The sequence below is a fragment of the Typha angustifolia genome, chromosome 9 (genome assembly GCF_048772165.1).
Source record: "Typha angustifolia cultivar Huaian chromosome 9, ASM4877216v1, whole genome shotgun sequence".
NCBI lineage: Eukaryota > Viridiplantae > Streptophyta > Magnoliopsida > Poales > Typhaceae > Typha > Typha angustifolia.
This window is the reverse complement of record NC_133247.1, coordinates 2,686,037-2,711,231: the sequence shown is the minus strand read 5'-3', so window position 1 is coordinate 2,711,231 and position 25,195 is coordinate 2,686,037. Positions and strand designations below refer to the sequence as shown.

General features: G+C 37.3%; 3 protein-coding genes across 4 annotated transcripts; all 3 read left to right on the top strand.

The window, feature by feature from the left end:
* Positions 1-2,917: 2,917 nt before the first annotated feature.
* LOC140766973 (NAC domain-containing protein 37-like) lies at positions 2,918-7,186 on the top strand. Its single transcript, XM_073106700.1, has 4 exons — positions 2,918-3,049; positions 5,119-5,284; positions 5,377-5,648; positions 6,474-7,186. Exons 2-4 carry the CDS (start codon positions 5,122-5,124, stop codon positions 6,966-6,968), a joined length of 930 nt encoding a protein of 309 aa, XP_072962801.1. The 5' UTR covers positions 2,918-3,049; positions 5,119-5,121; the 3' UTR covers positions 6,969-7,186.
* Positions 7,187-8,267: 1,081 nt separating this feature from the next.
* LOC140766974 (uncharacterized) lies at positions 8,268-10,791 on the top strand. Its single transcript, XM_073106702.1, has 3 exons — positions 8,268-8,473; positions 9,657-9,827; positions 10,322-10,791. Exons 1-3 carry the CDS (start codon positions 8,372-8,374, stop codon positions 10,412-10,414), a joined length of 366 nt encoding a protein of 121 aa, XP_072962803.1. The 5' UTR covers positions 8,268-8,371; the 3' UTR covers positions 10,415-10,791.
* Positions 10,792-11,706: 915 nt separating this feature from the next.
* On the top strand, positions 11,707-23,207 carry LOC140766972 (lysine-specific histone demethylase 1 homolog 3). 2 transcript variants are annotated; one of them, XM_073106699.1, is made up of 9 exons: positions 11,707-11,882; positions 12,037-14,729; positions 15,572-15,713; positions 16,120-18,579; positions 18,682-18,775; positions 20,289-20,776; positions 20,959-21,666; positions 22,002-22,076; positions 22,432-23,207. In XM_073106699.1, the coding sequence occupies exons 2-9, from the start codon at positions 12,208-12,210 to the stop codon at positions 22,495-22,497; spliced, it is 6,555 nt and encodes a 2,184-aa protein (XP_072962800.1). In that variant the 5' UTR covers positions 11,707-11,882; positions 12,037-12,207; the 3' UTR covers positions 22,498-23,207. The 2 variants fall into 2 exon arrangements, with proteins under 2 accessions (XP_072962800.1, XP_072962799.1); XM_073106698.1 differs by having other exon boundaries at positions 12,001-14,729.
* Positions 23,208-25,195: the final 1,988 nt, after the last annotated feature.

Sequence of the window (25,195 nt, the reverse complement as noted above, 5' to 3'; positions counted from 1 at the left end):
ATAATTTGCCTTTATGAGGTTTAAAATTAATGCCCATTTGGCTACTAACATGGTGTAGAAGAAGATCTCTCGTGGATTCTATGTGGGCTAGCGGTTGCCTCCTTTTGGTCTCCCGGACATCGTTATAGTAGTGGGGAACAGTTCTTTTCGTGTAGTATTGTAGCACTTGTTTGTCGTGTACGTAAAGTACTCTCTTTTCTCCGCCTGTCGTAAAAGCGACACGTGTTCAGAGCCCCGCCATGCCGTACGTTGCGTTCCAGATTTGTCGTCTTCAGCCGATCCCTTCTCCAACAGACTTGTCTTTGGCTCTCCTAAACCTAAACCTAAACCGGTAGGGTTACCTCCTCCGCTTTGTTCGTATGGGCATGATGATGAGAGGAATAATTAACTCGAGTAAGCGATAGATAAAATTGACTCACCCACTATTCTAAGATAGTCAACCGGAAGCATAATTTCTCACCGCCTTTTCACGGATATTTTTCTTTTAATGGTAAAAGTGCTTTTAAATGTCATCAAATGTTTAAAAAAATATACTCTTATATTTATTTTTTAATATTTAAAAAAAATTATGGTGTTAATTTTTGTAATGAACTGATATCGTATAATAAAGTTTAAATTAAATATATATGTAAAATAATCTTAGTGTGATCTAATATAAGTTTCTTAAGGTTAAATGGAACTTAAAATAACCAAAATTTAAAACCAAATAAAGGATATTTTAGATTCTTTTACTTTTTCTATATCTAAAAAGTAACAAAATAAAAGTTTTTTTTTTCTTTCCATTGGGAGTGTCGATATAAACGAGCTACTCAAGCTCGGCTTGGATTGAGTCGAGCTTAAATAAATATGTGGAGTTAAATTGAATTTTGAGTCGAGTGTAAGTCAAAACCAATTCGCTTAGGCTCAACTTGATTTTTTTATTATATAAATTATATATAAGTGTATCCATAATCATTAGATCTTTGATTAAAATATAGGTTCAACTTGAAAATAATGTAGTTTTAGGATTGGGCTTGGCTTGAGTTTAGCTTAAAAATAGACTAAACTTCAGGCTTATACTCGGCTCATTTATAATTAAAATTAACAAGAGTGATTTTTAAGATATTAAAACCCAAATATAAGAGTGGTTATGATGATAAGCATCCACATGATAGAGCATGAATAATAATAAATACATAATATAGTGTGTACTAATAAATACAAAATATAGTGTACTTTTAATTAACTTTTCTAAATTTAATTATAGTTCATTTTAAGTTTTTAATCAGTAGTTTGGAATTTAGAGGAGGAGAGAACAAATTGCTACTCGAGAAAAATGAGGAATTGTTTGGTGTTGGCAATGGGAAGTGAGATGTGGTCACTCGTCCAGGAGAATGATAACAACTCCAAGCAATGGAGGAATTGGTGGGTCCCTTCATTAGTAGTCCCCAGAAGGTTTGAGAGCTCTACCCCCTTAGGTTATAAGTATTTTTAGCTCTCCCACGGTTCAATATATCTATCCACAACTTAATGCATACAAGTTATACAAGCATTATAGAATGCCATTCTTCGTTAGTACTACCTTAATATGTACTTGAAAAGCAATAATAAGTGAACAAATGTTAGGTGATCAATTACTACCATTGATTTGTATTGGATGAGACCCATCACGTCAAACAAGGAATTATATATATATGATGTACGTACTATGCGATATAATTTGTTTATTTTTTGTAAAAAAAAAATCAACTTATTCCCTCATTTTGATCACATTAATGTAGAAGATGTAAATTTAAAGAGGACTAGGTTTAGGCCTTTGGTACCACATAATGGAGACCATGATGTTGGGGTTCCTTATATCATGACATTCGTTGAAGGTGCTTCTTAATCATGCAAAATTTATTAATGGACAGTGATATTTACGTAATAAATAAAAAAACACTATATTAAAGCAACTTTATAAAATGAGAAAAAAAAAACGAAATATATAACCCAAGGAGATAATTACTTCTTTAATCTCAAAATTATTACCCGTGTTATAAAATAATCGAATTTTGCCGGCGAAGAACAAAGGTTGCCATCATCAGATGAGTACCATCCAATGAGGGTGACAACCTAAAATTAATTATAGGTAAGGTGTCAACCAACAACGAAGATGGTAGAGAATTACAACGATCGAACTCAAAAACACACCACCATCATGCTCATATATATGTATATATATATATATATATATATATAATATCAGAGGTCTGTGTGACAGCTACACGGTTCCCAAAAAACTTCTTCAACAGTGATCGATGTTAAGATTATTAAGCCATAGATTTGATGGTACACAACAAAGACACTTGCGTGATAAGATAGCTCAAAAAGGTGGTGCCCAAAATAATATATATATATTTGTATATATAACCATCCTTATTAGCACGTATACCATTCTATATTTCTAATATATCTTTGTATACCTTCAAAAATTACAATTTTAAACTATTTTTTAAACAAATTAGGTAATACTTTTTGATACTTAGAAGAGATAATTTCACTTATATACCTCATGCTATCTATCACTGTGTTCACATTCTCATTTTATAAACTTCTTTTTTTACCAAAGTACATTTCATTGATCTAATTTTTTTTATTAAGAGATTCTTATAATTACTTGTTTTCTTAATTTAAAGATATATATATATATATATATATATATATATATATATATATATTATAGTTTAATTTAAAAGAGTTAAGTGTATATGTAAAACAGTGAACGTTGAGATCCAGGTGAATAGTAAAAAAAGAAAAGGTGACGTCAGCAGAAGGGTGGGTCCCGGATTCTTAATTCCTTCAGCCCACGCGCAATCGAAAGGGAGGGTCCTCCCTTTTTTTATACCCACCACCATCTCATTCCTCCTCTTTCTTCTTCTAACACAGAGATCTCCTTCTTCCCCAAGCTCCTCTCCTCCTGAAAGATTCTTAGATCTTCGTGGTCTCTGTCTCTTTCTTTTGCTCAGCTTATGATCTTTAGCTTCTTCCTCTAGGAGAGGAGACTTGGTATAGTTGTTAAGTTTCTTAGGTGAGTAATATTTATTTCAGTCATGACTAGGCTGAATCCATACTTACCCATGATGCATGAGCGATAAATATAATGTAACAATTTTTGATTGGTTTGTTTGTTCTTTTTTGGGGTTCTATCTTCTTTGGGTATATTTGGATCTGTTAAAATATATCTTTTTTAAAATCATCAGTTTGACAAGATTTGATTCTGTAATCTTCTCAAACTCTTCTGGTAGCTTAGGGTTCCACCTGCCTGCAGGAAGGTTTGCACTTAGGTTATCTATGCTATCAAACATGAAAACATTTAGGAAATTATTCCCACCGTGCAGGCTCGTAACTATGCTTGATCAAGATCGCTCGTATTGAATTGGATTATCCACCTCACAACGTTTCTAGGGTTTCCTCCTGTTTTCGCTTCTTTGCATGACTTGAACTATGTTAGCATTGTTTGCTTCTTTTTTTGCCAGTGTGTTGATTTCCTAGTCGCCGGCTTTTGGGACCTATTTTTTCTTCATATAATTGGATATTACACACTTCTCTTAGAATTATTGCTAATATTAGATCATTTAGTGCATATTATGTTTATTGTCACAAGCCCCATTTATTTGCATATTTTATGATGCAAAGAAGGTGAATATTTTGTTGATATTAAGCTACTTATATATTATCATGACGCACATCCTTGAGATCATCAATTCAATTACAAAGATCTTACAATAGTGATTAAACTTTCTTTCCCCACCAATAAGAAAGATCTACCATGATGGCTCTTTTTTCTCCTTTTAATTTCTTGTTTTCCAAGTTGTACATTAATATCACTTTTCTCTTATAGATATATGATTTCATCTATCAGTACTGAACTACTCTATTGGGAAAAACTTTCCCATCTATACTTGTTAGCTATTCTCACTCACTATGATTCAGTTCTACTTACCTATGCATCCTCGAGTCGAAACAATTGCTCTACCTTCTAGCTATATTGCTATATACATATATGATCATCAGGCCACCTTTATTTTACACTTATATATGACCAATATCCAGGAATATTACTGATCAACGTACGTAGCACTAGACTTTCTCCTTCTTCTCCTTCTCCTTCTTCTTCTTATTCTAATGTTTGTGGAGTTAGTTAGTAGTTTCACAACCTTAGGAGTTGAAGTCCAGAGAGATGCCATGGAATTAGTAGACAAAGGGACAAGAAGGTCAGAAGCCGTGCAAAGCTTAGGAGTTTGCTCTCTCTTTTTAGTCTCTCGGCCTGATCCAAGAAAGGGGCTTTCTTGGCCTCCTCTTCGTTTTTATTCTTTTTGCTCCCAACCCCACCTTTTCTTCCCTTTGAGAAAGAAGCGCGTGCTGTCTCTCCCTAGCCAACGTCATCCACTTGTCCCATGCTCCAAAGGACGTCATTACATTACTTTTATCACTTAAAACACCCCTCTCTAAGCTAAGCTCTCTCCAAGGATGGCTAACTTCTCCATCCATGACAATATCGATGCCCACTTTCTAAAAACAAGATGAGCTAAAGAATAGAGATCTTTGTCTTCCTTTGCCATCTTGATCATCATCATGTTGGCTTATCTAATTTTTAACATTTAGCAGTGAGTTAATTAAATGAGTTTGTTTGATGCATGAGTCATGCACACACCAATCTCGAGACGCATCAAGTGGCCCATGATCTGAAAAAGCACTGGTGTTAACCTACAGCAAGATGAATACATGACTGCCAACTTTTTGCTGCTAAGTAATGGATATATACATGCATATACATGTGCAGTGCCATTTCCTCCATGCATCACTCTCCTTTGTCTTTCCTATCATTTTTTTAATTGTGGTTATGATTCCTTGTGGACTAATAGGAGCACCGTGCTCCTTATGAACCATTCCCACCACTCACTTAGAAAGAGACAAAATCATTAGCACGGACTGTAACCCTGTCTCTGGTTCTTGCTCAGAGTAGTAGTACTCCGTACTATAATTACTACTACCTTGAAACCCACATAACCACTACTTAAAAACAAAGCTCTCTTTCTTCTGTTGCGAGCTCTTTTATACGAGTATATAGAAACGAGGTTGGTGACTTCGGTGCAGGTGATGGACTCCACGGAATCTTGCGTTCCTCCGGGCTTTAGGTTCCATCCAACTGACGAGGAGCTCGTCGGCTATTACCTCAGGAAGAAGGTGGCCTCCCAGAAGATAGACCTCGATGTCATCAGAGACATAGATCTCTACAGGATCGAGCCATGGGATCTCCAAGGTTTTGAACACTCGTTGATAACTAGAGATCGATCTATTATTTACTTAGCATCATATTTCTTCTTTTCTTACTATTTTCCTTTGTGGTTGAAGACTGCTGTAGGATTGGATATGAGGAGCAAAGTGAGTGGTATTTTTTCAGCCACAAGGATAAGAAGTATCCGACGGGGACGAGGACGAATCGAGCAACGATGGCAGGATTCTGGAAGGCGACGGGGCGAGACAAGGCGGTGCATGATAAGAACAAGCTCATTGGCATGAGAAAGACACTCGTGTTCTACAAAGGAAGAGCACCAAATGGACAGAAGACTGATTGGATCATGCATGAGTACAGGCTTGAGTCCGATGAGAACGGACCACCACAGGCAAGCTCCTGATCATCACAGCAAACACTTACCTATTTGCTACCTTTAAATCAGCTAAAGTTATCTTTTAACTCAAATTTTAGTCAATCCAATGCTTTATTACACAGGCAGGCATTCATAGTTAAGCATCTTCGTGTGTTTATGTGTGAATGGAGTCAGTTAGATGGGGGCCTAAATTATTGCTGGCTGGAAGAATTGGATCAGAAAGTTATCATCCAATTCTGTTTCCTTTTTAGCCATTGCAACACATAAAGAGCTCCAATCCCACCATCGCAAAAAAGCCATTTGCTTTAGCTCCATTTTACTTTTTTAGAACACAGCCTTTTGACTTATACGTACCGTGGCCCTTATTCACGCCAATACATTAGTTTTAATTTTTTACAAAATGAGCCCCATGTTTAATTTCCAGTTTGTTTATAGAGTCTATGCGTAGCCTTGATTAATCTTTTGGAATCTACAGTTTACATCTTATCTTTTGCTGTTATATAGAGAAATTTATCATTTGATCCTTGTATTTTTTTATTACCTCGAAGCCACATTAGCTTAAATTTACCCTGACAAATAACAGAATGGAAAATAAACTAAGGTACTAACTCAAAAACTTCATTCCCCTCTTTCGAGTTTAGGAGTATTATGGTCATTAAACATAATAAAAGAATGTTAAATATCCAGATGATAGGGTGTAAGTTATAAAAAAAATAGATCATCGTCAAAATGCTCTAATTAAGTGCCAAATAAAAGAACAACAGATATATAATATTTTTATTTTTCTAGGGTTTTATGTTGAGACATGGCTCCTTCACTCTAACATCCGGTCTCCAACAGGAAGAAGGATGGGTCGTTTGCCGAGCATTCAAGAAACGAGCCACCGGCCCGCCGCCGCGGAGCATCGCCGACGCCTGGGAGTCGCACTTCTCCTACCACGAGCCCACCAGGATGAGCTCCCTCATGGTCGACCCCATAGAGCTCATCCAGAGGCAACCCAAGACCGCCGCCAGTACTCTTCTCTGCAAGCAAGAGAGTGAGCTCGACAACCTCAACCTACTGCACTCGAACCACTTCATCCAACTCCCACAGCTAGAAGAGAAGGTCACGGATTGGAGAACCCTAGACAAGTTCGTGGCCTCGCAGTTGAGCCCCGGAGATAGATTTGAAGCCCATGACGTGGTTGGAGACTACGTTGTAGACCATGAGCATGAGTCCGAGATGGCGATGTTGCTGTTGAACAGTGGCGGCGGAGATGAGATGGGGAAGCTTAGCGGGTTATTGAGCACGGGAGGAACGGATTGTGATATTGGTATATGTGTTTTTGATAAATGAGTTTAAAGGAGATCGAAGGAATGGTTAATGGCAGCAGCTTGGAGTTGTACCTTTTCTTATCCTTTTCTTTTTTTTCTTTGCCTCCTCCTCCTCCTCCTCCTCCTCCTCCTCTTCCTCCTTCTATGTATGCTTGGATTGTATTACCACTGGGGCTATCTTGTGCAGAGAAGAAAAGAGTTGCAATATTTGATGAACTCTTTGGTTTTTGCCTCAGTACTCTTGGCATTGTTAGCCTGCGTATATATTACTAGATGTTAATATTCTACCAAGCAAGAAATAGTGAAATTTATTTATTATTCTTTTCCAAATATAATAGAAGAATAGAGGCGTACAGGCTTACACTACACGTTGATATGCAAAAATTAATTAGTGATATTTCGCCGGAGGAAAGTCATTAAAAAACTATTATTTTTTTTCCCAAATATATAGGAAATTTTATACTATCAAAAGAGTCTAGTCACTAGCTTCATCAACAAGCTTGTTCTTAATATGAAACGGATGCAGCCATCGGACCCTCTCTATATATGCATAATGCATGGAGCCCTGGAGGGATTTTTTTTCATTTCTCACCCTACTTTATATGTTTTTTTTAATGGTTTACACCTACATTTAAGTATTTTCTTTTAATTCGACCTTGAATTTGTCATTAAATCATAGAAAATAACCTATTTGGGGATTTTTTTTTGATATCTTATTTAAATAAATCTAAAAGTAAAATTAAAAATAGTTAAAAGATAGGGTGTAAATTATAAGAAAGACACATTCGGTAATATATATTGCATATATTATTTCTCTTTTTGCAGGTGTACCCTTCAAAAACTCCTTATTGGTCTGTATTCCTTTTTTTAACTTTTGTATTTGTGTGTACACTTCAAAACTCCTTTCTGATAACTATATATTAAATTATGAAACATCTAATAGATTAAATAATAAGGTGCCCATTTTGGGAGCAATATATCTAAAAAGAATAAGAGTATTTTTTTTTAATTTTACAATTAAATTGATCAAAATTTAATTAGTAATTAACTTTCATATGTATCTACGCAAAAATAAAGATTCTAAGGAGTATTCACTTGAAAATCAAGTGTATCAACTTTAGAGGGGTATATTCACAAATAGGGAATTTTGGAGGAGTATACATGCAAAAAAAAAAAATAAAATAAAAAATAAATAAATAAATAAATAAATAAATAAATAAAAAAAAAAATATATATATATATATATAAATTATTGGGCTTTAAGTACAAGCTCTTCAGCCTAGTTGAGTTGGAGCCAGGATTAAACCAAGCGGAAAGCCGGAAACTATTTCTTTTTAGGCGTGGCCAGGCCCATATCATCTGTGCTTCCATCGCTTTGATATCCCCAATACATTTTAACTGGGCCGTCGTCTTCGTCCCCTAACAATGTTAATGGGAGTAGATCACCACCGCGGCTACGCCTGGGCTCTCGCGGCTGGCCTCAACGCCGCTTTAGCGGCCATCTCTGCGAAGTTCTTCGCTTCTCAGGTCTGCCATCTTCGGAATTCCACTTTGTTCCCTCCCATCCACTCGATTTTATTCGATTTGTCCTCTTCCGCTCAGTACCCTAATTAGAATTTTTCATCAGAGTGATATTGTCTTATTGTTTGCTGAAATTTTTGAAGGGGATTCATATAATTGTTGGGTCTCTTTTAATTTTGTCCAAATTAGTTTTGAATAATTGCTGGTTGTAGTATATTCCTATCCAAATGTTAGATGATTGATATTACAAATTACGAATAAGAATGTAAAGGAGGTAATGCATGGTTGTTATTGACTTATTTCTGTCTTCAGATTAGGATTCTTAGTTTTGTTCAGACATGGTCTGTTCCAGTGTCAAACATTTGGTGGACATAATAATTGCCGTTCTGGTTATTGTTACTTGGACTTATGAATAACAATTTAAATTTTTTGGATGAGATTTTTAAATCACAAAAACAAAATTAGGTGAACTCCTGAAATTTCCGGGGGAAAATGATATAAAGTTGACCAAGGTTACAAAGTTAGTTTACTTTGATAATGAACTACTGCTTGAGAGCATTATAAGTTGTCACTAATGGTACGAGCACTACATATAAATATTAGGTCTATATTTTTGTATCAAAATCTTGTAGCTTGATATCATTTGTTTTCAAGCCTTTACTATCTCTTCGCCACTCAAGCCTCTTTCTTGAAGGTGCTTTGACCATTTTTTTCTGCAACGCTAGATCTTTTATCTCCTTATTTGGTTGCTGCCTTATCCTCCCTCCTCTTACCATACCAAGAGATTTCTTGATTTCTTAGATCTCCCTCAACCCCTACCTCGTGAGCAAGCATAATTCGCCTAAGTAATCCCAACTTGAGTTGATCTGGATTTTGAGAGAGCAGGTGGGCTTGCTCACACAATTACTTTAAGTTGTTTGCTCAGTCTTTGGTTTATCTCGACCAACAGTGGAGCATTTAAAGGTCGTGCCACTAACAAATGTCGCAACTAGCATAACTAGTTTTATGCTTTGCATAGGCTTGAGAAAAGTCAATTTTATGTCTAATTGTTATGTATTATATGTAAGCATTCTGTTAAGCCATTCATGAACTGTTCTTCCAAAAGAACTCATGTAGTGAGAAGTTCCTGACAGACAGACAGACTAAGTTTCTCTATCAACTTCTCAACACCTATTTCTCTCTGTTACAGGTTCTAAAATATGGCCTAGTCATATTTTTCAATGTAACAATGTGGGGATGCTATGTCAACAGTCTTAAAGCTCTATCTTCTCTGCAAGCTACAGTCACAAACTTTGCTACCAATTTCATATCTTCAGGTTTAGCAGGATACTTTCTCTTCGAGGAGTCCCTACCTTCTCAGGTAACTTAATAATAAATACGTGTAATGTGTTCGCACGATAGCTATTTCTCTTCATGAAACCTTAACAGTTAAAAGAACTATGCATGTAACAAGACAAAAAAAGTGAATATATGAACTTCTATGTTTTCTTTTTATAAATCCTGGATACTAATTTACCTAAATAACTGTGCCCTTAATAGTATCTGTTCTTTCTTCCTGACTTCTCTTAATTGCAATGTGGTATGGGCCATTTTTAAGAGGAAACAGGTGCAATGCACTTCTGCATTCTGGTTAATCTATTCTTTTATACTTGAAGTATCATACCATATTGTGGTTGTGTGTTTATAGTGTCAAAAGCTAAGGAATGTCATGCAGTCTGTTTGCAATTTTGCTTTGTTAATCAGCTTTGAGTGTAATTTCCATATAGACAAGGTCCCCTAGGAAACATGGCTGATCGTCCTTCTTGTAGAATTGATATGTTCTCAATTTTTAATTGTGATTTTTGGTTTATCCAGTGGTTTGCAGGTGCCACTTTTATCATAGCTGGTGTTTTTGTCCTCAGCAGATCAAGTATTGAAAGAAAGTCAAGTTCTGATAAGAAAAGCTAACTGGATGCTTGACTTCTCCATTTGATAATACTTTAATAGAGGAGAAGGAAATTCCTACTACCACTATCTGAAAGGAACAGGAAGAGTCGACTTCTTTCCAAATTTGGGATATTAATAGATAGTTGCGACCAGGACAATCTGCTAAGTAGAACTGAAATTCGTGGATGACGAATGTCTTCTTCTCGTACCTTACTTCTGTGCAATCTCACATATTTTCAAGGAAGTTTCTTCTTTTAATTGTTCTGCAGACAAAAGTATCAATCTATAATCAATTGTAATCTGGATAAAGGGTCGAGGGGGTATCCACTGTTAGCTTGGGCAAATTTTAGTGAACAATTTTTGTGCAGGGCTTTAATGTGGCTCTCAATCACGATCAACTGCAGATACATTCTGAGCACACTCAAGTTTTACAATGTCTTCTATTAGGTTTATTTTCGTTGAAGTTTCTTTTTAGAGTATTTGAGATCATGCGTCGTAGTTGAGCATTAATTACTTGTGGGAGATTCTCAAACAGCACCAGGTGATCCTTAAGGCATATTTGCAAGCGTTTGTCACTTTCTCTGAATCAGGTTTCTAGTTTACTTTTTGTCAAATTTGCAACGCTTTGTTAGGGTGTTTGGTTTTACATTCCGCTGGGAATTCAGCACAGGAGCAGATAAGATCACGGATGCACAACTCTATTTGTTGTCACCTCTAAAATGAATTCTTTCTTTTCCCCAGCATCTATCTTCTGCTTTGATGCAATTCTGATTGCAATAATATATAGTATCCCAACAGACTTATATGCATCATGATCTATTTGCCTATTATCTTGTAGTACAAGTTAAGGTGACTTCGCCATGCAATAGTTTGATTTGAGCCCATTAGTCTCTATTATCGTTAGCCTCCGAACTCATTTGATTAAATATATCCTTGTTAACTTCCTCTAATTGCCTTGATTTCACTCGAGCTTTGTATTATTTCGAGGCTTTTACGTTTTAATTTTTTTGATTTGTGATAGTAGACTGTAGCACGTATCAATAGCTTATGTAAATTATGTGAACTTATAATAATAAAATGCAAAACGAAAGAATCTAAGTGAAATGAAATTGTAAAAGGCTCCAATCTTCCTACCTTTAATTTTACATCCCGAATGCTAAAGTTACACGACATGATTGTATCTTACAGCTCATGATATACGGGAAGCATCTTATCCAAATAAGGAAGGTCGTACAAAATTCGCAAATAAATCATCCAAATATGAGAAATAAATCTAGCCCACTAGAACCAACATGGCCCCAAATATTGAGTGCGAACCCACCCACCAAGAAGGGAGCCGAAAGCCGTAAGGACTCGGTTCTTTTTCAATCTCTCTCCCCCCCACAGTAGGAACCCACTTCTCCCTCTTGGCCTCTCGCCTCGCACACTATTCGGCCCCAACCCACCACCGCGCCCAAGCCCTCGCCGCCGTTATCTCGTCGCCGACAAGGTTAGAACTCCACCTTTTTCCCTGTCAATGTCTGTTTTGTTCTCCCCTACGAAAAGGATTGCCTTTTTATATCCCTATCTCACGTCTTTGCTTACAAAACTCGTCCCTCCTCCCCCAGTGATTTCGATATGTTCGTGTGCGTGAGTATTTGAAGGTTTCACCTTCTGGGTATTGCGAAAACATTCAAGAATTGCTGCCCCGACAATGAAAGAAGCCGTCTCGGCGAAGGAGAGATGGAAAGCGGACATGGGGTTGATGTTTCTTTGATGCTAATCGCGCGGTAGGGTTTGCCCCCCCTTGAAACCTAGGTTAGGAAGTTCGTAGCATGGGCGGAGACGACGTTGGGAAGGAGGAAAAGAGGAAATTGGAGGGCGAATCGGATGACGACGAGCGGCCGATTTGGTCGATGTTCAAGCTGAAGAAATCGCACCCTTCATGGAAGGGAAAGATGCGGGATTCGGGAGTTAGGGCAGAGAAAGACCCTGAAAACGAGGAGATATCCGGTGAGATCAATGATACGTTGGCTATCATTAAGAAGAAGCTGAAGCGACCAAAAAGGGCTAAAGAAGTTGATGGGGCTGGATCTGGACTTGGGCCTAATTCTTTGCCTTTGGATAGAGTTGGTGTATCGGTGCAAGTGGAGGATGCAGGTGTTGATATGGGTTTGGAGCATGTGGTGAAACCTAAAAGAGGGAGACCTCGGCGTGCTTCCAGGAAGAAGGATGAGGAAACAAGGGACGCAGGGGTTCATCAGGGTTTTGATTCTTCTCCAGATTTGGGTCTCAAAGAATCACTCTCTGCCCTCGTCAAGAGAGCTCAATCCAGTTCAGTTCGTAGATCTCATCAAGTTTCTAAGAAGCAGGTGGAAAGAACTACTACCAGTGATGTGATTAAACAAAGTTCTGATAAGGTATCAAATGATTTATGTCCTCCAGTGATTCGAGACACCCTTAGATCAGTTGTTGATTCTTTCTCACCTTCTGATGGAGTGTCCAAAGGCATGGTCAGCAGAAAGCGGGGTAGAAAACCTCATGATGATTATGCTGAAAGGACAATGGAGGTAAATACTCAAGATGGTGATGAAATAATTGAAGAACAGTCAACCATTGTCAGGAAAACCAGTTCTTCAGTTCGCCAGAATGGGAGAGTTGAAGATCAAAGTTCTATTCAGGGGTCGAGCCGTTATCCTAGTAGAACTGCAGTGGAATCAATTTCTGATTCTTCTCAAGAATTTATTCATCCTATTCTGAAACCAGACATGGAGAATCTAGAAATTGATGGTGATTTTTGTAGACCATCTGAAGGTTCTTTAGATATCTCAGCACCTTTATCAATCCAAGCATACAGTTCTGGTTCTGTACTGGAGACAAAAGAGAAGCCTGAAGGAACTGAGGTTGGTAGCTTGGATTTAAATATCGAAAAGGAAAATAAGTCTGCTCAAACTTCTTATAATTCCTCAGAAGAAATTCTACCTTACCAGGTAAATGATGGGCAAAAATTAGAAGATGCCTCAAACCATTGCTCCAGTGGGAGCATCACACACTTCAAAGTTCCATCATGGAAATTTGATGGATCTGGATTGAGACCATGTTCAGCAGAGATTATTGAACGCTCTATCTTAGCCCCATGTACGGAAGCAATATGCATACCTTCCGACAGAAATCAAGTTCTAGTTCATGGTCCATCTTCTGCACAAGCTTTCAGGACACCGGATGAATCCTCAGCATTTGGCAATTCAATAAACCAAACAACTGATGGATTTTGTGAAGTAAACCCATCTCTCCAGATGCTGAGAAGGAAAGACATTGATAGGGTGGATGGTTCTTGGACTGAAGAATCAAATAGGAAAAGCATCATGATTAAGAATGGTCTAAATTTTCCTTCTAAGGAGGAATTTGAAAAACCATCAGTAGAAGTTGCAGATTGCGACAAACTGTTACGGCAGCCTCCTCTAAACTTTGACGAGTCTTTACCAAAATTTCTTGCCAAGAAGTCCAAATCTCCTGCACAAGATGGTGTGGATTGTGTGTTCCATTGTGATGATGAGCTTGCCAAGCAAGATGATGGCCTCTCACAAGGCTTAGCCATGTCAGATCATGACAATGAGAAACTTGATTTTCAGGACAACTCAAATGATGCTGTAAATCAATCTACAAAAATTGTTTCTGAGTCTGCTAGGTCTCAATTGATGCATGTAATGTTGCCTATGGAAGAGAAATTGGCTTGTCATGGACTTCTTCTATCATCACCTGTTAATATTTGTGATGTGACGCAACAAATAGCTAATGAGTCAACTGTTTCTTCCACTACTAACTGGAAAAGCTTAGCAGCTGCTGATGCATCCTTGGATCAATTTGTTAGAGGTACCAAATTGGTTAACCAATCAGTGACTGATGCCTTCAAAGAGCCTTCTCCTCCTGTGGTTATCAAGGACAGAGCTGTTTGTTCCCAGACCAATGTGTTGTATACAAATGAAAATAATCAAATTGATGCTTCTATACAATCCGACAACACAGACAATCAATCAATAGTTCCACGAACACTAAGAAGTACAAAAAGGCGTAGGCATGATGACATGGCATATGAGGGGGATGTTGACTGGGAGATTCTGATGTGTGAGCAAGGAGTGTGTACCAATACATATGCAGATTATGTGGATCGGTCTGTTAAGTTAAAAGACAAGCCTAATTTTGACATACATTCGCTAGTTCTGGAGGATGCCAGTAATGGTGGTACTGCAGCAGTAGCAGCTGGTTTAAAAGCTCAAGCTGTTACTCCGATTGAAAAGATCAAATTTAAGGATGTCATAAAGCGCAAGGGTGGACTTCAGGAGTATCTGGAGTGCAGGTCAGCTATATGTTATAGACTTGCCTTTTCTTTTGTATCTAGTACATTTGATTTGCTTCTTTTCAGTTTAATCTTATCATTTATATCCTCACTCTTTGTAAGATTATTTTCCCTTATTTAATTCTCGATGTTTATCTTCTTTTCTCAATCTATTAATGCCATTATATGGACTCTAAAGCTAATGCACATTCATGATCAAGCTGTGGATGGACAACCAAAAGTTGCATAATACTTGCATGGATATAATCTATGTTGCTGGTACATGCTTTTCTTGAAGTTATGAACATATGTTTAGTAAAATATGTTGGTAAGCTATTTCTCTTCTTGATTAACCTTGGGTTGGAAAATAGAAAAAAAATTCTTCTATATGATGGTATCCACATGTTGAGTGGACTGCATACACATTTGTTCGACATCATTCACCAATAGGTACAAAGGATGCATGAAGAGAATTTGAACTAACTCACTTTCTAAGAATTAGAACCTTTAGTACTCTAGATATGCTCCAGTTATTTTTATTTCATCTTGTATATAATAGAGATTCTTAGATCTTACTCTGCACATGCATTTATTTTGCAATATTAAGCCATTAAGTTGTGCTGCTACCTATGAAGCATGTATACATCTTGTCCGTGTAAATGTGAAGGTGTGTGTGCATGTATGATGCTTTCCTATTTTTTCCCACCATTGGAAGCTAGATGCATGCCTTTTCCTCCAGTTTCTCTGCTCATTCTGCCACATACCTAACCATGTTTTGTTTTACTAGAATTATCTGCTTCTGTTTTTCTTAATTTAAGCCAGTTTGTCGTATTTATGTGGATTGGTTCTTTTGTTCATCTCAGGAATTTGATCCTCAGTCGCTGGAGTAAAAATGTTAAATGCATATTGCCTATTGCAGACTGTGGTATATCTGATGCTCCTTTAGAAGATGAATCACCACGTGAATCCCTTATCCGTCAAATATATCTGTTCCTAGACAGAAATGTAAGTTTTTCTTTATGTTGTCCTTATGTTTTCTCAGGTCCATATTAGTTTTTGGTTTTTTATGTTGAGGTGGAATTGCAACTGAATGAACACAAATTGCTGTACATTTAAAAGTTTTCTTCATAAAATAATCTTCATCAAGTCTCAGATACTTTGTCGTGTCAGCAACAAACCATAAACAGCCCTCTGATTTTCCTTGATCTTGATATTATGTTTTATTTTTTTAATGATCAAGAAATTCATGCTAAATTACTTTATATTGACTATCAACATTCCTTTTATAGTATATTGACACTCCATGTCCATGAAAAGAATCACAATTTTCTTTCTTTGCATCTTATTCTCTCATTGATAAACCAACAATTCACCTTCTGAATGACTTTAAATTTCTTTCAAATTTTCGTAGGGTTATATAAATGCAGGGATTGCATCAGAGAAGGGGATAGCTAAAATTGACGGTGCTCTACATTTTCAAGTTTCAAAAGAATTCGAACTCAAGGAATGTTGTGTTGTGAAGGCAGATAGTGTAAAAAATGAAGTTGCCTCTGTTTCAGGTGAGGTTAAGCTTCATGGAAATGCTACTAAAGTCGAGAACAGTACATCCTTCAATGTGCAAAAGACCAACTTTTCCCTTGAGGAAGAATCTATTGTAAGGAAGAATCTCCCTGTCGCTGGTACTGGCTTGGAATTGTCCTCTCAAGTAATCTCCAAGGAATATGCTTTTGGTGACATGAGAATTGACGTGCAGTCTACAGTAGCAAGATGTGGGCCTGCACCATTCAGCACTGATGATGCTAAGAGTGAATGCTGCCCAAAGAGTTTTGCTGCTTACCCAGACGACCAAAACATTCTGGGCAATGTTATGCATGGACAAGAAACTATGCTTTCTCATGGTGCTCACATTAGTAATTCAACACTGAAGATCACTGATGATGAGCCAGATAAGATAGAGGACTCTTTTAATGTGGATCAGCCAGTAGCAACTGAAAGAGAACCTTCTGCATACAATAGAAAAGCTAGTGCTATAGCAGAATCTGACTCAAAAACTTGCAAGAGAATAATAATTGTGGGAGCTGGTCCTGCTGGCTTAACTGCTGGTCGTCATTTACTGCGCCAAGGTTTTTCTGTCACTGTTCTCGAGGCTCGGGATAGGATAGGGGGTCGTGTTTGTACAGATCGCACATCCCTTTCAGTTCCTGTGGATCTTGGTGCTAGTATCATTACTGGTGTTGAGGCCGATGTAGCAACTGAAAGAAGGCCTGATCCCTCCTCTCTAATCTGTAATCAGCTTGGCCTTGAGTTGACTGTATTGAACAGTGATTGCCCTCTCTATGATATTGTAACAGGTCATAAGGTTCCTGCTGATCTTGATGAAGCTCTGGAAGCTGAGTACAACAGTCTTCTTGATGACATGGTACTGCTTGTTGCTCAAAATGGTGATGGTGTGATGGGATTGTCACTTGAAGATGGATTAGAATATGATCTTAGGAAGCGCCACACTGCTCGGTCATCATCACCTGGTGCAGAATGTGATCAATTTAAAACAATACGAGATTCTGGAATTCTTGGTAGTTCTATGTGTGCTCAAGCAGATAGTGGAATGATCAGTGGTGCAGAAAATGACAAAATTGATGTGCTGAGTCCTTTTGAGAGGAGAGTAATGAATTGGCACTTTGCACATTTAGAGTATGGTTGTGCTGCGATGCTTAAGGAGGTCTCTCTTCCATATTGGAACCAGGATGATGTATACGGAGGATTTGGAGGAGCTCATTGCATGATCAAAGGAGGTTACAGCACTGTTGTAGAAAGCTTAGGGAAAGGACTCGATATTCACTTGAAGCATATTGTTACTCAAATAACTTATGAAACTGCAGAATCGGGTGATATTGTTCATGATCGAAACAAAGTTAAAGTATGCACTTCTAATGGTAGTGAGTTCATGGGAGATGCAGTCTTGATCACTGTCCCACTTGGATGTCTAAAATCTGAGACCATTAAATTTTCTCCTGCCTTACCAGACTGGAAACAGTCATCCATTAGCAGGCTTGGCTTTGGTGTTCTGAATAAGGTAGTCTTGGAGTTCCCTAAAGTATTTTGGGATGATACTGTTGACTATTTTGGTGCAACTGCAGAGGAAACAGGCTCCAGGGGTCAATGTTTTATGTTTTGGAATGTTAGAAAAACAGTTGGGGCACCTGTTCTTATAGCACTGGTAGTTGGGAAGGCAGCTATTGATGGACAAAATATCAGCTCTGCTGATCATGTAAATCACGCCCTGATGATTCTTCGCAAACTTTTCGGCAAAGATTCTGTACCAGATCCAGTTGCATCTGTTGTGACGAATTGGGGCGCTGATCCTTTCAGCAGAGGTGCTTATTCTTTTGTTGCTGTAGGAGCATCTGGGGAGGACTATGATATTTTGGGAAGGCCTGTTGCCAACTGTTTATTTTTTGCTGGTGAAGCAACCTGCAAGGAGCACCCTGATACTGTTGGTGGTGCAATGCTCAGTGGACTTCGAGAAGCTGTTCGTATCATTGATGTACTATGTACTGGTAAAGATTATGTAGCAGAGGTTGAGGCTATAGAAGCTGTTCAAAGACGGTCAGATAGTGAGAAAAATGAAGTCAGAGAAATATCAAAGAGACTGGAAGTTTGTAAGCTTTCCAGTGCTCTTTGCAAAAGCTCCTCAGATGCAATGCATACATTGGTCAGCAGAGAAGCCTTGTTGCAGGAAATCTTCTCTAGTGCAAAGACTACATCTGGACGACTACACTTGGCTAAGGAGTTACTGCGCCTTCCTGTCGAAGTCTTGAAATCCTTTGCTGGAACCAGAGAAGGACTTAGCATGCTTAATTCTTGGATACTCGTAAGTTTTCTGCAGTGTGAATGTGATATTAGTATAAGATGAAGGTTGTCCATATTTTCAGAAATTGGAACTGCTAATATTGCATTCTAATGTTCTCCACAGGATTCGTTGGGGAAAAATGCTACCCAGCTCTTGCGCCATTGTGTCCGCTTGCTTGTGCTTGTATCAACAGATCTGCTCGCTGTTCGTTTATCTGGTACTTAATTTCTATCTGAGTCTAGATAGAAGTTTTTCTAGAGAAACACTGCATTTGCATGATGCTAAGATCATATATGCATTCTCTTCTTAATTTGATGTTCATTTCAACTTTGTATCTTATTAATGGTATCACTGAGCTTTGGATTCAAATGGATGTGTTGGAGCATGATATAAGTAACATCTTATCCATAGTTTGGGATGGTAGCTTTTCTGCAATAACTGCTTGCTCAATGAATGTGTAATAGCTAGTGATTCAGACCTATGTACAAGATAAATGAAGGAAAAACTATGTAATTATGTAAGTATAATAACATAGATTTGTTGTTGTTGTTGTTGTTCTTCCTTCTTTTTTTTCTCTTGGGGGTATCCCTAAAATTGAATGCCTCTTGCTCAACGAAAACTTTAATTTCATGCCTAGTCTTTTGTAACCAAGGAATCTTTGTCTGTTGACTTTGTTAATATTCTTATATGTTAGAAAATTTGCCATCTTCTACTTTGGCTTCTAGTGTTTAATCTTTAAAGTTGAAATTTGTTGACCATTTCTAAGCATCGACCTTTCACCACAACATGATCATGTTCATGTGCTATCTAGACTTCTGTTTAATGATCTTAGTGTTCTAGGATGACTAGGGGTAAGGAATGAAAAGCAGCTTTCTTAAATTTGCAGTTTTAAGCAAGGTTTGGAAAATCGTGATCGGGATCGATCTCCCTTAAAAACGTACATATTCATCATATCGGCTTTGGATCAAATCGTACTATTTTTAATTACATAAAATTTTAAATATTATTTATAAAAATGCAGAAATTTTTAATTTTTCTTAAAATAATGAGAATTTAAAAAAAAATTATTACTTGCATATGAAACCTTAAAACTAAAAAAAAAACTTACTCAAAATTGGTACAACAAAGGAGAGAGAGAGGGTGAAAGAAATGAAAAGAAAAAAAAATTGCCCCAGTGAAGGAGAGGAAAAAAACTACAATGAAGAAATAAAAGAAGAGAGAAATAAATAAAATAAAAAATCACATAGTCAAGCTCGTTGAAGTTGGATTTGCATCGGTGGAATCTGCTAGAGCTATATTTCTGCGTTGAAGAAGCAATAGCTATAATCGCGGGCACGTGAGAGAGAGAGAGAGAGGAGTAAATCCGGATTGGGTTTGGCTCGGTTGGCCGATCCCACTCGATTCTAGTCAATTTATTGGGATTGTGTTTGAATCTGGATAAGGATCAGCCGATCCTTCGAACCATGGTTTTGAGTTCCATATCTCTTTTATAAGCAAAGTTCTACTTACACTTAATAACAAGTGGATTTTACAATGTTTTTCTATTTTATCTTCATGTTATTAAATTGTAGTGAAATGGGTTACTATGCTTCCCACGATGAAAGCTAATACATATACTGCTGTGATACTCTGTATGACGTTCCAGCTCAAGCAATCAGATGCTTGTCTTTCCATTTTATATTTGTTGCCTCTTTGTACTTGTCTTCTTATGCTTTTTATCCCTCTTGTAGGGATAGGTAGGACTGTAAAGGAGAAAGTCTGCATGCATACCAGTCGAGACATCCGTGCTATTGCTAGTCAGCTTGTTAGCATGTGGATAGAAGTATTGCGCAAGGAAAAGGCTTCTAATGGTGGACTGAAGTTGTTGAAGCATGTGCCGGTATCACAATCAACTAAGATCAAAACGAAGGATTTGCTACCAGCAAAGATACCTTCGCGCATGAGTAGTGAAATTTCAGATTGTAAAGGAACTACACAGATTCCTAAATCTGCTGGAAGCCATTCGCCATCCAGAACAAATAATAAGAAATCTGACAGTAGGACAACCAAATTGGAAGCCTTAACGGATACAAAATCCGAAGCAAGCTCGGTACGTTCCCAAAGGACGACTCAGGGTCTGGAATCTGAGGTGGATCATAACACAGATATGTCTGGAGAGGAAGCTGCTGCCTATGCTGCTGCTGAAGCTGCACGTGCTGCTGCCATTGCATTAGCAGAGGTCTGTGAAAAAGATACTGTTTTGATCCTGCTCTCTTGTTTTTTCTGATGCTTGTGTTGCTTTTATTGTTTTTCCTTATTTAGTATAAGGTAGAATTGCTTTTAAGGAATTGAGATGTTCCATTACTGATTGGTTTTCCATCACAGTTGGATTGACATGAGATATTTGTTTGTCATCTCTAGGCATATGCATCTTCAGAAGCAGAGGTGACTGCATCTCATGAACTTCCAAAGATACCATCATTTCATAAATTTGCAAGACGTGAGCAGTACCAGCAGATGGATGAATCTGATCTAAGAAGAAGATTATCTGGTGGTAATTTTGGAAGACAGGACTGTATATCTGAAATAGATTCAAGAAACTGCAAGGTTAGGAACTGGTCTGTTGATTTTACTGCCACCTGTGCCAATCTAGATGGATCAAGAATGTCTGGTGATAAACGGAGTTATTCAAATGAGATGACATGTCCTTTGAATCTGAGAGAACATTCTGGAGAAAGTGCAGCTATTGATAGTAGATTGACAAGGGCATGGATTGATACTGATGTGACTGGCAGTGGCTGTGTCAAGGATTCTCTTGCCATTGAGAGATGGCAGTCACAAGCAATGGATGCAGGTGCTGAATTTTATAATCAAATACATATACCTGATGAGGAAGATTCAAATGAAGTATTCATGTTACACACAGTAAAGCACCAGAGGCAAAGTGGTGGAAGTTCTGTCTCACAAGTTGCAGAAAGCAAACCAGCATCAGAAGGTAGATCACGAGGAGTTGACTGTATAAAACAAGGTGTTCTGGATTATGTGGCATCACTACTTATGCCTCTGTACAAAACTAGAAAGATTGATAGAGAGGGATATAAGGCAATAATGAAGAAAACAGTCACTAAGGTAATCTTCTGTTTTACTTTTTTCCTTGGTATGACAGGAGGATCATTACAACATTGCATGCCACTTTCTAGCATATATGTATATGCTGGAATTCAGATTCGTACGTAATTTATGGTTATGCCATTCTCTAGTTCCTTAGTGGCTAAGTATATTTCTGCAACATAAATTATCTGCCGCCTTTGTTGACTGATTAGATTAGCTGCACTGTCTAGCATGATCACTAAAATTGCAATACATCCAATTCACTTTAGTTAGAATTTTGAAACTATCATGGGATTCATGAGTGTTATGTATATTTCCTTATGTTTCTCTTCTCTCTGCTTTGGCATTTACAGGTCATGGAACAGTGTACAGAAGCTGAAAAAATGATGGCTGTATACGAGTTTCTTGATTTTAAACGGAAGAATAAGGTCTGGACTCAACTCATCAAAGTATTATTCACTTTCAAAAACTATGAATTTTTCTGAAAGTCTTGATCATCATTACCACATCTTTTCTTTATTTTTTCAGTGACCAGTTATTTTGTTATTGTGGTTGCTTTTCGCTGTTCTGTATCTACATACTGTTTGACTTATCAATTGTATTATTGTTTTTTAAGTTCACTCTAGTTTGCTAGTTTGTCATCTTCATATTACAAGTGACTATAAATTCAACTTTTATTTCCTTGTCATTTATGTGTGTCAGTGCATATGAGTCTCCTTTTAGTTGATGCAGGAAAAAAAATCATTGCCAATCTCAAACTCATCTTCTGTAAATATATTGCAGATTCGATCTTTTGTGGACAAGTTGATAGAGAGGCACATGCAAGTGAATCAAACATCAAAATATTGACGTTCCAACGGTTTGCTTGAAGTAATCATGTGCAAGAGCCATTATTAATTTTTGAGGGGCCTTTGTATTTGAAGCCTGAAGTGGACTATAATTTATGCCCCATGGTTGAACAAATAAGGACGCCCATGATTCAGAAAATCTGCACAATTGTCTCTGCAGAAGATCAATCTGCAATGCTCCACGAACTGCAAATTTTGATATCATAAAAGCAATTAATTTTTTTGGCAGCCTACAGAGAAGCAACATTAAATGGGTCTATAGCAATTTGAAATCCTGGGATATCATCACTTTGCTCCACACTCGTGAAGCTAAAGACGAGTCTTTCTTTAAAGTTTGGGGGCTTTAAAGTTGAATGGAGGGAAAATTGATGCCAAGTTGCGAAATTTAATTGGATGACCAATTGGTTTTTGGAGAAGGGTTTAAATCAGCATAATGGCTTGGATTGTGGAAAGAGAGAATCAAATCTACTCAAGGGGGAACTGCCTTTAAGTACAGTTGTTCCATTCAATCTCTAGAAGTTGTATTTTTTAGCTTAGCCGATTAATCCTATTCTTTGTTTAGGGATGTCATGCATGAGACTAGATCTCTCTTTTGTTCGTCTCTGTACAGTTTTTATTCTTCTAACAACAGCTAAATTAACATGTTCATCCCTCTTGCAAAGGAGAGGTTCATGCTCTATATTGGAATAGAAAAGTTGGTACTTGTAATTATCCTTTCTTCTAACCTAAATCTCCTGTTCATGAGATGTGCTGTGTTTTCATATTGCATGCTGACGAATCATTAATGATAGAATTTGATAAAGATAAATGATTCAAGTTCTTTGTAGTCACGGCATCACAAGTACTATGATTCTCAATTATTCTGTTTCTTTCTGAGTTGAGGAGCATCATGAATATTGATCGTCTCAAAAGTAGCAGTTTGGCTTTGCGGAACTGAATTTACTATCTTTTGGTGATGTGCCAGTACCACATAAGAAATACATCCCTCTTTTTTTCCTTTTATTTGCCAGCAACAACGGCTCCACGGTTCATTTTGTGAGTGCCTCAATGTAATGAAACTTATGATCTTGATAATGTTTGCAGTACTTTTTAAATGCTGGGATTCAGTGCATTTGTGACCTGCTATATTATATGGTTCTTTTCTTCTTGGTTTTAGACCTCTAGTAGCAGGAAAACTTATGTCGTTACAAATTATATGTGGGTAATGTGATAAGCCTGTTGCTCAGCATCTGGTGAGTGTACTGTGTAATATCAAATTGTTGTGTTATGATCTGTTGAGGTTATACAACTTTCTGACTAGTAGTTTGTCTTTGTGGCAGTTCATTGTCGAGTTGAAGCTTGCACTGCTTCGAAATCTCTACATAAGATGCTTTTGTTCTTTTCCAGGTGTCCATTTAGTTCCTATGGTCTGCAATTCGGGTGCCTAAGTTGCGAAGGGACTTCAATATATATCGTTGCAGTTCTTTCATTGAAAAAATCTTCCTTAGTTCTTCATTCATATTTGTTAGTACAAATTTCAGTGGCATACAAACTAATTCACTGCTGATCCATTTATTTGAGATACTTGACCAGCATATCTTGTTCTTGATTTATGTATTCATCTGCTTATTTTTTCATTTGTAGATTTATCTTCTAGATTCTATTTTACAGTTGAATACAAATTGGTGCTTTGTTAATTTTCTGATCTGGTGCTGAACTTTTTTCCAGATGGTTGCTTCAACTTCAGAAAGGGCTTCTGAATTTAGTTTGTTTGATTAACACATTTCCTTTTTTCATGCAGGTCACTGGAGTGGCTTGCCTCTTATTGGTGAGATATTAATGGTCTTGCAGAAATTGTATTAAACCTTTAAGAGGGACTGCAACACAACCCAGGTGACAGCAATCTTCGTTTTCCTGTCTCTCCTCCCACTTTATTATTATTATTTTAAAAAAAAACCCTTCAGCTATTTCATTTGTAGATGATCTTGCCATCTTAATTCTCTTTTGAACAAAGTGATGTCCTTTTATCAATATACTGATACTTCTATCTGTAGCTCAAGATAAAACATTATGTTTTTGTTTTCCATCCTCATAAATGAGATTCATCAAATAGGTGACCATAGTTACAATTTTCTTCTTATGCGCCACTGGTGCATAAAGTATGCAACTCATCCTACAGGAAAAAGGAACATTGAAAAGCATGGATGGTAGTTCAGAAGGTTTAATCTAATAGCTTTTTTGTTGATTAATGCTGCAGAAAGTTGCTCTATTGGTAGAATGTTATGATGGGTTGGCCTTTATGATGAATTGGAAGGTAGGAACATTTGCATCAAAATTAGATTGTTTAATATAACATGGAAGGTGTAAAAGAGCTGTTAGTTGAAGGCTAGGTCATTAATCATGATCTTTTAGATGTTGGTTAGGGTCAAGGCCACTAGTTACGATCATGAAGACTACAAGGATGGCATCAATAAAAGAGTAAATAAAATAGAAGGCGGGTTGCTTTAGCAAAGTGCATCCTCTTAAAGATCCACATATTAAAATTTGGATCACATTTTTTTTTCAGAGGAATTTAGTGGTGTTCTTATCTATGTCAAAGATGTTCAATAATAATAGTGTAAGGAGTTATATAAGGGTTTGAATCTGGACACATGAATTAACTGGGGGCACTATTGAGTACTCACTTCTCTCTCAAAACTAAAACAAAGAGAATTATAATG

Bases quoted from the DNA above. Each gene is read 5' to 3' on its own strand.
- LOC140766972 (XM_073106699.1), top strand. From the start codon at position 12,208: ATGGGCGGAGACGACGTTGGGAAGGAGGAAAAGAGGAAATTGGAGGGC. The intron at 15,714-16,119 runs GTAAGTTTTTCT...AAATTTTCGTAG, and splicing joins ATCTGTTCCTAGACAGAAAT to GGTTATATAAATGCAGGGAT. The intron at 22,077-22,431 runs GTCTGGACTCAA...AATATATTGCAG, and splicing joins ATTTTAAACGGAAGAATAAG to ATTCGATCTTTTGTGGACAA.
- LOC140766973 (XM_073106700.1), top strand. From the start codon at position 5,122: ATGGACTCCACGGAATCTTGCGTTCCTCCGGGCTTTAGGTTCCATCCA. The intron at 5,285-5,376 runs GTTTTGAACACT...TTGTGGTTGAAG, and splicing joins CGAGCCATGGGATCTCCAAG to ACTGCTGTAGGATTGGATAT. The intron at 5,649-6,473 runs GCAAGCTCCTGA...GGTCTCCAACAG, and splicing joins ATGAGAACGGACCACCACAG to GAAGAAGGATGGGTCGTTTG.
- LOC140766974 (XM_073106702.1), top strand. From the start codon at position 8,372: ATGTTAATGGGAGTAGATCACCACCGCGGCTACGCCTGGGCTCTCGCG. The intron at 8,474-9,656 runs GTCTGCCATCTT...TCTCTGTTACAG, and splicing joins CGAAGTTCTTCGCTTCTCAG to GTTCTAAAATATGGCCTAGT. The intron at 9,828-10,321 runs GTAACTTAATAA...TGGTTTATCCAG, and splicing joins AGGAGTCCCTACCTTCTCAG to TGGTTTGCAGGTGCCACTTT.